The sequence below is a fragment of the Tachysurus vachellii genome, chromosome 26, assembly GCF_030014155.1.
Source record: "Tachysurus vachellii isolate PV-2020 chromosome 26, HZAU_Pvac_v1, whole genome shotgun sequence".
NCBI lineage: Eukaryota > Metazoa > Chordata > Actinopteri > Siluriformes > Bagridae > Tachysurus > Tachysurus vachellii.
Genome location: NC_083485.1, coordinates 1,362,782 through 1,379,307, shown reverse-complemented (window position 1 = coordinate 1,379,307; position 16,526 = coordinate 1,362,782). Strand labels below are relative to the sequence as shown.

General features: G+C 41.8%; 1 protein-coding gene across 1 annotated transcript in view; it reads right to left on the bottom strand.

Annotated features, from left to right (window-relative positions):
* Positions 1–3,931: 3,931 nt before the first annotated feature.
* si:ch211-26b3.4 (connector enhancer of kinase suppressor of ras 2) overlaps positions 3,932–16,526 on the bottom strand; it is a 30,957-nt gene continuing 18,362 nt past the window's right edge. Inside the window, exons 10-23 of the mRNA XM_060863539.1 lie at positions 14,689–14,810; positions 14,341–14,495; positions 14,129–14,209; positions 12,996–13,234; positions 12,475–12,509; positions 10,584–10,632; positions 10,222–10,270; positions 9,965–10,137; positions 9,779–9,852; positions 9,553–9,624; positions 9,382–9,452; positions 7,440–7,522; positions 5,768–6,436; positions 3,932–5,629 (exon numbers count right to left, since the gene is read on the bottom strand). Coding sequence (XP_060719522.1) covers positions 5,408–5,629; positions 5,768–6,436; positions 7,440–7,522; positions 9,382–9,452; positions 9,553–9,624; positions 9,779–9,852; positions 9,965–10,137; positions 10,222–10,270; positions 10,584–10,632; positions 12,475–12,509; positions 12,996–13,234; positions 14,129–14,209; positions 14,341–14,495; positions 14,689–14,810 — 2,094 coding nt within the window. The 3' untranslated portion in view covers positions 3,932–5,407. The remainder of the gene's footprint in view (positions 5,630–5,767; positions 6,437–7,439; positions 7,523–9,381; positions 9,453–9,552; positions 9,625–9,778; positions 9,853–9,964; positions 10,138–10,221; positions 10,271–10,583; positions 10,633–12,474; positions 12,510–12,995; positions 13,235–14,128; positions 14,210–14,340; positions 14,496–14,688; positions 14,811–16,526) is intronic.

Below are 16,526 nucleotides of genomic sequence, written 5' to 3'. Positions count from 1 at the left end.
TTATTGTGTGTCTTATTAATTTCTTCTGTAACACACTACACGGCGATAATTTGTGCTCTCCTGATCATCTGATTCCCCTCTACAAGAACATCAGTGAGATCAGACCCTGATGTTAAGGAGACACCAGTTCTGGTTCATCCCAGAGGTGTTCAGTGGTGTTGAGTCAGAGTCAGGGCTCAGTGCAGGACAATCAAGTTCTTTACTCCAACCTTCACCTCCACACCATGTCCTCATGGAGCTCAGGCTTTGTACACAGGGACATTGTCCTGCTGGAACAGGGTTTGAGACTCTTAGATGAAGAATCACATATGGGTGTGAGTGTCAGTCACGGGTGGGGGTGGGTGGGGCACAGCACATACTTTTGGCCATAACGTGTATATTGAATAGTGTATTATTTGTTACTGCAGTTCAAATCATATCCACTAGGTGGTGATGATGATGCATTAATAAGCGTATCAGTGTATAATCAGTCCAAGTGAACTACATAAACTCATTTAATTATTCGTAGCTAATATCATTTAAATTCACATATAATAAGCTTCACTAATGGAAACCTCGACCGAACAACTTCAAATTGTCAAGTTGATGCATTTGTGCAGATCAGACTGTTTAGTGTCAACTGTATAATTAGAACAAAAGTAATGGCACCCTGTAAAAGGTGGAAGCACTAGTGGAGACACTGCAGTGGCTGAGCTGCATTACTGGAGGATTGAGTGTGTGATGTTCTTATGAGGCACCTTAATGGATGTATGAATGAAAATCAACTGTGCTGTGAATAGACTCGATATATTACCCTCGAGTGACGTTAATCAACACACACTTGGGATTACCAAAGACAATTTTGTTGTCAGGTAAAACTCTGTAAAGGTTGAAAATTTTGTTTAGTTCTTTACTGTTGAGTCCAGAGAGCTTGTTAATCAGTTGATAATGATATTAAAAAATAGACTTCTTTCTTTTCAGATAAAGATACAGGATACAGTAAAGGTGAGTCTGAACAATCAGTGTACATGTGAGTTTTTGTAGAAGATTCACCAGCTGATGTCAGTAAAGAGCTCGGTGTGGACAATTTCAGAGTCTCATCTGACTCCTTCAAAAACAAAAGCAAAGTAAAGTCTGCAGGAGGGGGGGGCACGATGGCTTAGTGGTTAGCACGTTCGCCTCACACCTCCAGGGTTGGGGGTTCGATTTCCGCCTCCGCCTTGTGTGTGTGGAGTTTGCATGTTCTCCCCGTGCCTCGGGGGTTTCCTCCGGGTACTCTGGTTTCCTCCCCCGGTCCAAAGACATGCATGGTAGGTTGATTGGTATCTCTGGAAAAATTGTCCGTAGTGTGTGATTGTGTGAGTGAATGAGAGTGTGTATGTGTGTGTGTGCCCTGCGATGGGTTGGCACTCCGTCCAGGGTGTATCCTGCCTTGATGCCCGATGACGCCTGAGATAGGCACAGGCTCCCCGTGACCCGAGGTAGTTCGGATAAGCGGTAGAAGATGAGTGAGAGAGAGTGAGAGTGTCTGGAGGAGGAATTCCAGGAATAAATAACATGTAAGAATCTGAGAACTAGAAATGAATATGGGAAGCCAAGAGGTAAAAAAACATGTGCTCGAAACACTATGGGTGAAGAACAAGGTCAAAACAACACAAAACACAACACGGCCTCGTAAGTGCAGAGATCTTCATTTATTCATTTTTGCATTTTACAATCTTTATCATATATATATATATTTATTTATATTTATATATATAATTATATTTATATATGTGTGTGTGTGTGTATATAGGAAAAAGGAGGGCGAGCCTGCAGTGACACTGGAGTGGCTTGAAGAGTTCTGAAGTGCAGAGGGGCAGAAAGAAAAAAAGAAAAAAAGAGCAGCGCTTTCTGATGGAGAAGTCTCAGTGCAACTTCCACTTCACTCAGCAGGGCAGAGAGCAGGGCGGGAAATAAGTGCCCTAAACCACAGTGAAGCCCAGGAGACAAACACACACACACACACACACACACACACACACACACACACACACACACACACACAGAGGTGTGTATATATATTCAGTCTTACATATGATGCTTGAGATGCTCTAAATTCAGTCCACAGTGGAGTTTATAACATGAGAACATTCTAAATCACAGGAACATAAAGGACAAATGTGCATGTGTGTGTTTGTGTTTTAGTTATTTTCAATTGTCTGTACAATTTACACTGTTAAAAATAATTACATTCGACTCGATTCAGTTTCGTCTCCCAGCAGTTCTATTCACACGCTAATGTAACGCGGATACAGTGGAACATCACAAGAAAAGCCGCGTGAGACACGTCGCTAAATACATTTCACACCATGTCGACGTGGACTCGGGTGTAGACGCAGATTTTCCCTTCAGATCAACTCAACATACAGAATTTAAACAGAGAAAAACGACACACATTTCAGCGTCGGCTTTGCCACGGACCGCAAAAAAACGAGTGGACAATCAGAAAAGAAAAGCTATGAGGGTGTGTTAAAGACTGTACTGAAACACACAGGCTATATTCTTCCTCCAACACCATGCCAAAGCCTCAGACCTCAAACAGTCAGAGAAAAGAAGTGAAAATACATCGCTAATGCTAATCATTTCTTCCTCTGAGTCTGAGCAGTTCCACGTTCAGAATAAAAAGCTACAAGAATCAAAACATGATGTACTTTTTTTTCAGAAATTTACCAAATATGATTCACTCATTTTAAAACGAGCTCAGAAATCGATTCAAACCCACAGTAACGTGGATTAAACTGGATTATATGAAAGTAATATCATTCTATAAATTAATATAATATGATCCAGTCTTTTTCCGCTATCGAATCGATTTCAGACGCGTTTGTCTGAATCAGTCGTACATGATTCCAAGAACGATTCAAAAAGCAAACGAATAACAAATCATCTTTGATTCCTTGTAAGGAGTTATATAAAGATTTGAATCACTTAAAGTGATCAAGAATGTGATCGAGCTGAAATTTAGAATCAAATCAGAACAAATCCAAATCTTGAGCTCAGTTTAATCCTGGCTGCTTTTATACTTTATTGTAATATTTAAAAAATAAAGAAACAATGAATTATAATCTGGATCATTAAGACACAACTTCTGTTTCAGCTGGTGAAGAGGCTTCGGCTCTGCGTTGGGGGAAAAAGTCTCACACATATTCAACTGAAAACTCTAAAATCCTTGGACTTTGCACTAAAGGTTGGGAATTTTATTTATTTATTTATTTATTTATTTAAAATAGAATCCTTGGACTTTGAACTCAGAGTTCATAAATCTTCCAGAAGAATGATTTAAACCACTGGACTTTTGCACTGAGTTCTGAAATTTTATGAAAAACAAATTTAGAATTCTTGGGCTTCAAACTCAAAATTCTGGAATTAAAAAATAAAGATCTGTGAAATTTTTTAATGAGATTTAATGAAATTTATAAAAATGTAAAATCCTTGGACTTTACATGCAAAATTTATATCTTCTCAAAAAAAAAAATGTTTTCCATCATCGGGCTCACGGTTTCTAAATTTACTCCTGTTACAGCTGTAAAATGCTGTTATGCGTGTCTCTTCTAAAAAAAAAAAAAAAAAAAAAAAAAAAAAAAATACTTGAATCATTGAACTCTGAACTCACAGTTTGGGAATTTTCTAAAAAAACAAAAAAAAAAACAAAAAAAAAAACACAAGATTTTCTAAAAATCCTGGAATTCTTAAACTTTAGACTGGAATTATCTAAAAATTTATGAATCCTTTAAAATATAAAGACCAAAAAAAATAATAAAAAAGCTCCCAACCTGAATGTAAGCCAAAACGTAAGAGGTAATAAACCAGCTGCCCCCCCAACCACCCCACACCCTGCCAATCCCCCCCACCCACAGAACCCCCACCACACCCCACCCACCCCCAAGCAAAAACAGTCAGGATACCAGAGAAGCAAAGCTTTAGTCTTTTGTGTTCCTTTTTTTTTTTTTTTTAAGAAAAGAAAACTAGAAAGCTTCTGTCTTTGCAGTGCCAGAAGATTGCATTCACAATTAAAAGTTCACAGTTTTAAACAGAGGATGCAGCTAGGCAAAGGATATTTCTCTTATATACAGACTCTTCATCAGCTCATTCGGTGTAGATTAATAACTTTTAAACCATGCAGGAGTTCAGCTATGTTCTAAATATTCTACACAACCCAGGTTTGGTTACAGACGCATCGTAGGCTGTCATCCCTACAGGAAGTGCATCAGTCTCATCAGTCCTCTCCAAGTCTCTCTCTCTCTCTCTCTCTCTCTCTCTCTCTCTCACACACACACACACACACACACACACACACTCTTGCATGCTCTGAGAGTTAACACAGTAGGGCGGTGTTGCTTGGTAACAGAGTGAAGCCCGTTGCCCATGGCTACATGAGCGCTCGTCCTGCAGCATCCCGAGGGAAGGGAGAAAACGAGTAAACAAACAAACGAGTCCCGAGAAAATAATCCGAAAAAACTCCAGCAGGAAAAAATCCTGGATCCTGGAGATGAAACGAGTAGATGAAGGAATGGAGAAGTTTGTGAAAGTAAAAAAAAAAAAAAAAGAAAAAAAAGAAAAGAAATCAAATGTACACAAGTTACACCAAACGTAGTCCAAGTGTCTGAAGGTCGCTACTTTACAGGCTAATGTAGCTAAGAGTTCACAGAACCTTACAGCTAGCATCAAGATTAAAGCTACCGTCTGGACCGAGTGGCCTAAAGATTATTCTATTTCATGTATATTAGGATTAACATTTGCTAATCTGGACGCTTGCCTTCGGCTAATTTAAGGGAAACGTTGGCAAACGTGTCCTTCCTCATGTTGTCAATCCCATAATCCCGTTCTCTTCTCTAGAGTTCTGTCGAGATCGTGACAAACAGATTCGGGATTTTGTGGAAATAAAACATCAAATGGTTTAACTGTTGTCGACAATCGCCTGGTGAATTCAACACTACTTCACAGTGTTTGTAGTATCTGAACTTCTAGTCAGGCTTCACGTCATGTTTTTAAGAAGGCTAGCAAGCTTCTATCATTTCTTAGCTACGTTAGCTACGTTAGCCGCAGACACTCGGCATGTCTCGGTCGACTGACGACGTCTGGTGTAAGAGGGACGTCATGTATGTTTGATTTCTTTAAGTTGTAAAGAAGATCCGTGTGTGAGCGCTGAGATACAGCGCGAATCCGTCTGACGAAAGAAGAAGAAGAAGAAGAAAAAAGCAGTGTGTTTGTCCAGGACACGCTAAAACACTCTCTTACAGTGGCTCAGTCAGCTGTCAGTTAAAGGTCAAATACCCAATCAGAGGGAAGAGGCGGGGCCACAGTGTTTTGTTTTCACGTCGACTTCTTTTTGTTTCAGATACACCGCTGAAAGTCTGTAGGTGTTTGTCAGAGTGTGTGTTGTGTTTCAGACGTGTGTCTCTATAAAGGAGTGTGTGTGCATCAGCAGTGTCGGAGACAGAGGTGAAAGGTCACCAGGCTCAGTGGGCAGTTCCAGAGGGGCGGAGCTAAACTCGCAGATATCCAGGAAGAGCTCTTGGTTCCTCTGTTTCCACTCGCGGAACTTGCGAGAGGTCAGGCAGGGGTCATCCAGCAGCTGACCAATCACAGTAAGGTCTCCTTCTTTAGCCTGAGAAACACAGAGAAAAGAGCATCAGCTTTACAAACCTACAAAAAAGGATTCAGCATTGAATCTTCTGGAACATGGAAAGTTATGACTTGAGGTAATATTTAGAAATAGTGTTGCCTTTCTGCATGCAGCATGTACCTTTAGAGTGGAGCGGAGCGCCCGGATGCGGTGGAGTTTCTCGTTAGTGGCCGGGTCGTTGCAGCGCTTGACGAATGAGCGGCGGAACTCCTGGCGTGTGGAGGGCCGCTGCTGCCCGAACGCAGAGACACTCGCTTGCTCCAGAGAGCGATACAACTCTTCCAGAGGGTCAGATTCTTCACACACGCGCTTTGGAGCCTCACACACCCGCTGCCGGACCTCGCACACACTTTCCTCCTCCTCCTCCTCTTCTTCCTCCTCCTCCTCCTCCTCGTGAAGCCGGGTGCGAGGGCAAAGTGTGCCGTGTGAGCGGTGCCGCGGGAGGCTCTGGCTTCTCTGCTTGTGGGAGTGGCCTCGTGGGCGGGGCTCTTCACTGTCCGTCAGTGGGAACGGCCCGTCGTGTCGAGGTGGGCGTCGGCGCCTGGCGGGCAGCGTGGCCTGGCGCAGCCTCTCGGGTGAGATCGGGACACGTCCGTCCCCTCCGGCACCCGTCTGGAGGTAATGAAGCCCCGAAGACCCCACAGGGGTCTCGATCAGGTCCTGCCAGGAGCGCCGCTCACGCTCACGATGGGTGGAGCGACAGGACGAGTGCGAGTCCTCGGCAGACGAGTGCGAGAAGGTGGAGCCGCTGGAGAAATGGCGCTCGCCAAACGCGCTGGACGACGTCACCTAGAGCCGCATGAAATAAATCAATAATCAATAAACTTTTACCAAACTAAACTATTAATCAATACAGTGTTACCAAGAGCTGCAGTTAAATACAGCTAAACTGCTGATAATAACCCTTCTGTCCTGCTTAGGGCAATAACCCATGCCCCAACTGCCCCTCCCCCACCCCATTATGTCCAAATAAACACCCTCAGTTGTTAGCGTGAAGGGTAACGTTAAGCTGTGAGGTGTAATTCTAGCTCTGTTTTACTCCCAGAAAAAATATGTCTTAATATTATTCTGTGGGTGGCAACAACAATAAGAGCAGAGATGTACACAAGTCCACCTGAGCTGTAATCTGTAAGCTCTGTAATCATCATGAATTCAATTTCAGTTCATTACACTGAATAAAACAGCTCCGAGTCACAGTCAGTCACAGTCTTCCTTACTCCAGGGGCTCTCACCCTAAATCGTACTACAGCAGGGACATGACACACAAAATCTCTTGAGTTTAATCTGCTAAACAGAGGCTGCAGCTCTATTTTTGGCTAAGCAGCAATACACGATTCTGTGCTAGTTTTTGGGAAAATTGGAGTTTGTTTTTCTTCATAAGCAAGAAGAACAATTTAGGGATTTGATCGTTTGTAATATAGGTTTCCTGTAATGCCATAAAACTTATTAGTTTTATTAAATTTCACAGCGTAATGTATCTCCATTGGAGCAGACTAGCACTTATGGGCATGTCGTTGTCTTGCTAACAATTTTAAAACATGGCTATGAAGAATGTACAAATCAGGATTTTATCAACAATCAAATCCAGATAGAAAAAAATAAAATGACAACGAGGCTCAAGGCCTGAGGTTGTGGTTTACAGCTAAAACTGCAGGAAACAGAACTGGCTAGAAATCAGAAAATGGCTAGAGAAAATATCTAGTAAAACGTTCCATTCTTATATTTTTATTGTAGAAATGATGTTCAAGGTCTAAGTGTGATGATGTTAAAGGCGTCTCATCTCAGAACTCACGGCAGGATTGCAGTGGTAAGTCGACTCCTGTTTCAGCGTCATGGATCCATCGACCTCCTCCTGATCGCTCTCGCTCCAGTAATCTACACAGTGACATCACACACGTCACGTTTACACGCATCCTTCCGTAAACATTCGCTGACGTTTCAACATACCAGTAACACGTAGCAGATAACATAACAGATGTCCCTTCGTGTGATCAAACAGCACATGTACTTAATCACTTAACTGTCATTACTATTTATTTGTACAACCTTCCATTTGGCACTTCATCGTAAGTTCAATTTGATTCGATTCAGTTCAACTTATTTGCATGGCGCTTTTAACAATTCACATTGTCTCAAAGCAGCTTAACAGAAGTAAAAAAAAAAAAAAAAACACAGAAGAGAAAAAAAAATAGAATAATAAGAATAAAAATAGAATAAAAATAAATAAATGCATACATACATTTAAAGTTTCAAGTTATTTTAAAAATATGAATTTAAAATGGGGTCACGGTGGCTTAGTGGTTATCACGTTCGCCTCACACCTCCAGGGTTGGGGGTTCGATTCCCGCCTCCACATTGTGTGTGTGGAGTTTGCATGTTCTCCCCGTGCCTCGGGGGTTTCCTCCGGGTACTCCGGTTTCCTCCCCCGGTCCAAAGACATGCATGGTAGGTTGATTGGCATCTCTGGAAAATTGTCCGTAGTGTGTGATTGTGTGAGTGAATGAGAGTGTGTGTGTGTGTGTGCCCTGTGATGGGTTGGCACTCTGTCCAGGGTGTATCCTGCCTTGATGCCCGATGATGCCTGAGGCACAGGCTCCCCGTGACCCGAGGTAGTTCGGATAAGCGGTAGAAGATGAGTGAGAGTGAGTGAGAGTGTCTGGAGGAGGAATTCCAGGAATAAATAACATGTAAGAATCTGAGAACTAGAAATGAATATGGGAAGCCAAGAGGTAAAAAAACCTTTTTTTTTTCTCCCTGAGAAAAACTCCCTGAGATGATATGCGGAAGAAACCTTGAGAGGAACCAGACTCAGAAGTGAACCTCATCCTCGTTTGAGTGACGCTGGACAGGAAATGATGTAACTGTAAGTAATGTAATTTCTACAACAGTGTATAACTAGATTTGTAAAGTTCGTCGCGACAAACTTTGATGTTGGCTTTGACGATGCAAGTATTCGCAAAGGCCGGTGCTTTTTGGAGGCGAGTGGACATAAGGGTCAGTGTTACTTTTGGAAGCAAGTAAACAGAAAGCTAGGGTGCCAAAACATTTGGAGGTAAGTGGAGACGAGCAAGTGACATCATCAGAATACCCGTGAGGGAGTACCCCTCATTGTTCTGAGTGTTTTGATATGTCACATGTCCATGTTGTAAAACGTTTTTTGATTTATTGGGGGCGGGGCTCCTGAGGAACTAATGGTTCAGAGCAAACTCTGAGTTCAGCACTAATTCCTCTCTGTTACTGATAAAGACCAGACCGTACAGCTGACTGACGCAACATTGGTTTAAAGAAGTGCATTTAATGTTCTGTTCTTTGTTCAGAAGAAAACAGAAAGCCACCTCTGACCACTTTGATGTGTTTGTAGACTGATTGTTAGTTTTATTTTTGTGTTAACGTAGTTTACAGACACAGTAATCTTTCATGTGGGAAAATCGAGTCGAAACATTTACTATGAGATAGGAAGAAGTGGGCGGGGCTTACAGGTGGGTGTGAGTTAATGCTTTAGGGTTCCACACGCCAACGAAACTGTCATTCTTTCCAGATCCTTATGTAGATCTGATGAGTATAATGTGTGTGTGTGTGTGTGTGTATTATCATTTAAATAGAAAAAAATAGTGTTGTAGGACAGTGTGAATGCTCTAGAACACCTCTGGGAAATTCCAGGTTTTCAAAACTGTTATTGTCATAAAAGGGAATATTTTATGTTATACGAGGCCGTAAACCCTCCCCCCTCCTACCTTCGTCTGGACGGGGCACCGGGTCATCCGGAGTGTAGCCGATCGCCGCCAAGCCGAGACGATTCATCCACCTGAAAACATATGTGTTCATTTAGATATGTGGTGTACATGATGCTAAACTGAACATGTCTCAGATCGACTAGTCCAGGTGAAGAGGCAGGAGGTTTTTACCTGTTCATCTCCTCCAGGTGATCTGTTGCAAAAAAGAAGCTCTTAATTTTTGGATGGCAAGCCTTGAAGGCACTGTGAGGGGGAAGAATAGGAGGAAAAGGTCAAATAGATAAAGTGTAAACTATACAAGGTGTCACGTAGTAATCTTCTGTTAATCACTGTGGTATAAGTGTAATAAAACACTTGTGTTTATAAGATGAACATTAAGGGTGTTGAGATTTCTCACTGTTTCCTCCTGCATTCGATCGCTCTGTCGATCCGGAACTCCGGCAAACTGATAAAGCCTTCTGCCTTTTCGTCCTGGAGTAAAAAGATAAAAAAAAAAAAAAAGAAAGGATGGAGGATTTCATCTGTATGCTGTATGTTGTCCTTTGCTGAGGTGAAGGTGTAGAAGGTGGCGTCTCTCTCTTACATTCTGGTTGGTGTACCAGTACAGATCCGAGTCCTTCAGGACGAACCAGTATTTCTTCCATTTCTGGGTGAAGTATCCGGAAGCATCCTTTTTCTTCCACAGCCAGCCTTCACAGTCGCCATGTCCCAGATCCTTACAGGCGATACGCCTCCTGCTTGAGTTACTCTGAGACCCTACACACACACACACACAATCACATCACAACACCTTTACAGGACAACTACACAGTCCAACAGTGAGTAATGTTTCTTTCCCACCTCTACTTTTCTTCTTGCTCTTGGTCCTTAAGGAGGCATAATGCACTGACTACAAAGAAAAACACATAAACAAACATTAATTTATGACACGTTAATTTATGAGATCAAATCCTAGCACCGTTAGACCCTTCTGGATAGGTGTCCTGTCAGGCGTCTCTGAATCGGAAGGGACTGGGCTAAAGATCAAGCAAGTTCAATCAAGATCAAGACAGTTGCAACATCACCAGGAAAACTCTAAAAAATAAAACATGAATTTCGATTTGTTTGAATCAATTAAATGATTCGATTCGTTTCTGAGTCGTCCATCATTATTAACACCGAGAGAAAATAAAAGAACGAATAAACAATCGAAAGATTTTTACCTTCCTCATGGATGCGCCTGCTTGTCGATCCCCAGCAGATCCAGCATACCTGAGGAAGAAGATGAAGATGATGAAGATTAAAAGAAACATTAAAGGAACATTGTGACGTAAAGCTAATATTTACTGTGCAGTATGGCATGACACTGGAAATCCTTACCATGAGCAATCCAATCATTCCTTATCCTACCAGCTAAAGCTAGCAATATTATGCTAACAGGTCTTTAGCTGCTAGTGTGTCATTAAACTCCATTACGACTGATGTGAAGTCACTAGCATTAGTGTTTATACAGTAGCTAAACTGTTTATCTGCAATAATGTGGTTTCTAAATAAATGGAGAAAAATGTATACAATTTGACCATCAATCTTTACAACATTTATATTTTTAAGCGATATTTTGGCATAAATCTTGTCAAAAACATTTCATTGTTGACTCTAAAATTTCACTCGTGCCTCAAGGAATGGTTTATTGTCCCGAATCTTCGGCTTTCACACCAATTCATCACCTGATGAGTCATTTCTCGTGCTAATCTGTAGAAGGTTAGCAACAATTATTCAAATGAAGCAGTCAGGTTTCTAGCTGCTAGCAGTAGATTTGGGTTCCATTAATCTCTGGCTAATCTCTTAAAGCATTAGCAAGTAGTACAACTGCTTACAGAAATAACTGATATTCCTACAGTAGAGGAGAGTAATCTGTGGTAACGTTTCCCTCACAGGCTGTTTTTTTTTTACCATGACACAAAACAGTACATCTATTTCCACCTCCCTTTTTTACAAACATGTGTGTGTGTGTGTGTGTTTTACGCTTGCTATGCAAATAAGGGTTTCCTTTTATCTTTTTCTTTCACCATTGTGAGCATCAGAGCTGTTACCTTTCTCTGCCCTCAGCAACACCACAAAACTCACTGACTTATAATGCACAGGATATGTGTGTGCACACACAAACACACACACACACACACACACACAAACACACACACACACACACACACACACACACACACACACACACACACACACACACACACACTCACACACACACACACACACACACACACAATCACACACACAATGTGAGCCATTAAAATGAACAAACCCAAAATCCCAGCTAAATTAAATATTTCTAAACCTCATGCTGAATATAATAAAATACTAGAAAATAATAAAATAACAGTCATGTAGAAACTTACACACTCTGAACTAACACCTTTATGTTTATAATCATCAAACTGTTTGAACTAATACGCCTGATCGATCCTCACTCCCGACATTTTCCTCTTTGGCTTCCCAAACTCTGTCTCTTCATCTGACCCTTTTCGTCTCCCACATGACCAAAATGATTACTTCTGTAACTGTAACTACAGTCTTTTCCTGCTTTGAGAGCAAATCCACCTGGAAGGTAAACTTCCTTTTACTCCACATTTTAATTAGCTACAATTTTTTTATTTTCTTGTGTAGTTTCTATCGATCCTAGTTTTACAACCTGGATTTGCTCGAGTTAACGCCGTCTACAGACGCTTAACACTCTTCTTCTTCTTCTTCTTTAAAAAAAACAACAAAAAAACACTTTACTGTGAAAAGCAACTTATGGCATCGCAGTCATCACTTACTTTGCTGATATGGTGAAAATGTTAAACTTTAAGTTAACGTTTTATTGCGTTTCTAGTAGAACAAATAAAAATTCCTACAAGGCGAAAAGCTAAAAAAACAAACAAACCCAAAAACCTCCTGTTGAACCTAACAGTTCATTTCAAAGCACATCATCTCTGTCCAAGATAAACTTCTGTTTAATTTCAGTTACAGATCAAGTTTTAATACCTGTAAACTGTTTATGGAAGGTAAATAAAGTAAATATTTAGTAAAGTTTAAGTTTAAAACTAGACGGTGACTCACCTGTCAGCGTCGGCTCGTAGTGTGTCTGTGGCTCTCTGAGAGACAAGAATGACAGAAAGCGAGAAAAAACATCAGAGAGGAGATTTCCTGTTCCATGCAGTGAACTGAAAGTCTGTTATGAAACCAAACTGTGTGTGTGCATGTGTGTGCACGTATGTGTGTGTGTGTGTGTGTGTGTGTGTGTGTGTGTGTGGTGAGCAAGCTTAAACACTTCTTTTAATGCATTCTGCAAACATAAATCCTAAATGGGTTTCGAAAACACTTGGAAAACACCCAGGTGAGAAACTATTCCTGAGACTAGGTGGTGGTTTTGTCTAAAGGAACTTTAAAAAAACTATAAGATGTACAGATTACAGTAACGCAAGCTAGTGATAGTCAGGGTAACAAAATATTTCAATCACAATCTAATTTATTTGCTTTGAGCTACAAAGTGATCCAATTTTTGGACATAAGTCGATCTGGCATTAAATCTATAAGTTTGTAGTTTATTCCGTTCATATGATATCAGCGCAGAGGCTCACATGGTAGTGTGGCATGGTGCTGGTGTCAGGCAGAGAGAAGGGCAGAACTTCTGGTGGTCCTGAGTCCAGCCGTACGGGCGGGGCCAGCATGGAGGGGCTGATGGGAAAACTGGGGCTACTGGGATTGCGGCTTTTCTTCCTGGTCCGCCGGCTAGTGTCGCGTTGGGAAAACTCCGCCTCTTCCTGTAATACCAGCATCCTGTCGTCACTCAGGAAGCGCATGAGGGAGGAGTCCGAGTCTTCAGGAAGAGAAAGCCACAGAGAATTTAATACTCTTTATCTAGTTGCAGTTCTTACCAGCCTCTCTTTTGTCTCTGTCTTGAAGTTAATCATTCTGAAAACCACAAAAAAACACTATTGTCAGAGCTGCTGTTATAGAAAACTAATCAACACCTCCTGAACAATCAGGAGTGAGAATTCAGCAGCGCTGTGAGTGTGTATGTTGTGCTGTATGTTGTATGTGTGTGTGTGTAACATGTGTGTGTTTCCACATTGCGGTTTATGCCTGCTTTTTTTAGATCTACTTTAGACTCCCACTCGATCTCGATGCTGTTTTTAGACGTCCGTTTCCAAGCAGCTCAACACAACAAGAATAAAAGAAGACAAGAAGAAGAAAAAAAAAAAGAAAAGAAAAAACCCACACTCACCTCATCTCTCTCATCTCATTTCCAGAAATAAAATCCCCCGTATTCAAAAACAAACTGCGATATCATCAGCAACCCTTTTTCAAATAAAATAGTGAAATATGAATTACTGTAATCAGCTCAATGCTAATCTGGTAGCATTAAACTTAGGAAAAGTATTAAATAATGTATTTGGTTATGATTCTGAATACATTTCCTTCACTGTGAAATATATTCACAATCATAACCGAATGCATCATTTATATCGCAATACATTTCTAAATCTATACAAAAATGTACGTTCTTCATAAATAAACAGCCGATTTCATAGATGTTTGAATATGTATCTCTGTTTCACCAGAGTTAGCAACATTAGGCAGCCACAGCGAGGGACACGGTTGAGCTTTTATCTGAACTTTTCCTTTAATAAATGATATAAATGTGATTTAAATGCTCGACTATTTGGAAGTGAAGTAGCAAGTAAATGTAAATGTAAAGTAAATGTAATACCTCTGCTTCCTCGCTTGTAAACTCCCGAGTCCTGAGGCTCAGCGAGCCATTCGGACGCATGAGAGACCTGCCGGAGATCACCTGGAGGAAAGAATGTGTGAGTCTGAGTGTGTGGGAGTATCGCTGATCTCAAAACACGTTCTATGATACATTCTTCTTGTTTGTTTTATTTGTGTGTGTGTGTGTGTGTGTGTGTGTGTGTGTATACAGACCCCGTGTTGGGGTTCGGTCTCTGCGTCGTAGTCCTGCGTTTCTGCCCATTTCGTCTTCCAGCAGGGGGAAGTGAGATCCCACCAAAGCTTCTTGATCCATGAAGAACCCTTCAGAGCCAAAAACACCAAAACCAGCTCGCTCCAACTCTTCATCCCTACTGAGAGAGAGAGAGAGAGAGAGAGAGAGAGAGAGAGAGAGAAATATATATCATATATCACATATATCACATTATAAAGTGGTAAATATTACTGTGAGGTAATGAGGTTCCTGAATTTTTTTTTATTCTATTCATGTGTTATCAAGGATTGTGTGTGTGTGTGTGTGTGTGTGTGTGTGTGTTTGTGTACCTGTGTCCATATGCAGGGGACAGTATAAACACATCATGTCCTGAGGATGTGTCTAATCCAGGTGAGACACCCAGAGTGCTGGGGGGCGTCGTAGACTCACTACATGGACTGGTGGAGAGGGGCTGCAGAACCAACACACACACACAACACACACACACACACACACACACACACACACACATACACACACACACAGTTATACAGCATGATATAATTAAGCATCATCCAATCCATCCAGGTTCTGACCCCTATTGGCTCCCACACTCTACACCCCCTTTTACACAGAATCTGACCCTTTTCACCTTCCGTGTTCCTTATTTGTTCGGTGTTGCTTTACTGATCATAACCTTGATCATAATTTTTATTCATATATAACATTAAAATAACATTATCTGATCACGGTTGCTATGGTGCACTTATTCTTATTAGGAATCACAAAAAAATTCAATGTCTAATAAATATGGTAATTATTATTTTATTTTATGCAAATAGTGTCTAATAAAGTCTAGTAAAGTAGACAAGCTAGAAATGTAAAGCATATCAGTCTGATCTAACTGACTAAAGCAAATAAGAAAAACATTCCACATTTGTATTAATAAATAGAATGTGTGTGTGTGTGTGTGTGTGTGTATGTGTGTGTGGCTGTGTGTGTCTGTGTATGTGCTCCTGTGAGGAATCAATGTATAACACATTATCACCAGCACTCGCGCAAGCTCCAACAAGGACCATCAAAGACAGCACACAGGGGAGGCAGACACACATACACACACACACACACACACACACACACACACACACACAAACTGCAAGATCAAACAGGATTTTTTTCTAATTCTGGAACCAACTGAAGGTGAAATCAGAGCATCATGGCTGCAACCATGTCAATCACACTCCTGGTTACCACAGAGCAACAGAAAAAGGTTTGGTGTATTATACAAACTCATAAATGTGTCTGTCACTCCTGAAGATGGAGGCAAGGTCTCTGTCTGTCACTCCTGAAGATGGAGGTGTGGTCTGTCTGTCACTCCTGAAGATGGAGGTGTGGTCTTTGTCTGTCACTCCTGAAGATGGAGGTGTGGTCTCTGTCTGTCACTCCCAGTGATGAAGGTGTGGTCTGTCTGTCACTCCTGAAGATGGAGGTGTGGTCTCTGTCTGTCACTCCTGAAGATGGAGGTGTGGTCTCTGTCTGTCACTCCTGAAGATGGAGGTGTAATCTCTGTCTGTCACTCCCAGTGATGAAGGTGTGGTCTGTCTGTCACTCCTGAAGATGGAGGCATGGTCTGGTCTCTATCTGTCACTCACAGTGATGGAGGTGTGGTCTCTGTCTGTCACTCCTGAAGATGGAGGCGTGGTCTCTGTCTGTCACTCCCAGTGATGAAGGTGTGGTCTATCTGTCACTCCTGAAGATGGAGGCATGGTCTCTATCTGTCACTCACAGTGATGGAGGTGTGGTCTCTGTCTGTCACTCCTGAAGATGGAGGTGTGGTCTCTGTCTGTCACTCCCAGTGATGAAGGTGTGGTCTGTCTGTCACTCCCAGTGATGGAGGTGTGGTCTCTGTCTGTCACTCCCAGTGATGGAGGTGTGGTCTGTCTGTCACTCCTGAAGATGGAGGCATGGTCTCTGTCTGTCACTCACAGTGATGGAGGTGTGGTCTCTGTCTGTCACTCCCAGTGATGGAGGCGTGGTCTCTGTCTGTCACTCCCAGTGATGGAGATGTGGCCTCTGTCTGTCACTCCCAGTGATGGAGGTGTGGTCTCTGTCTGTCACTCCCAGTGATGGAGGCGTGGTCTCTGTCTGTCACTCCCAGTGATGGAGGCGTGGTCTCTGTCTGTCACTC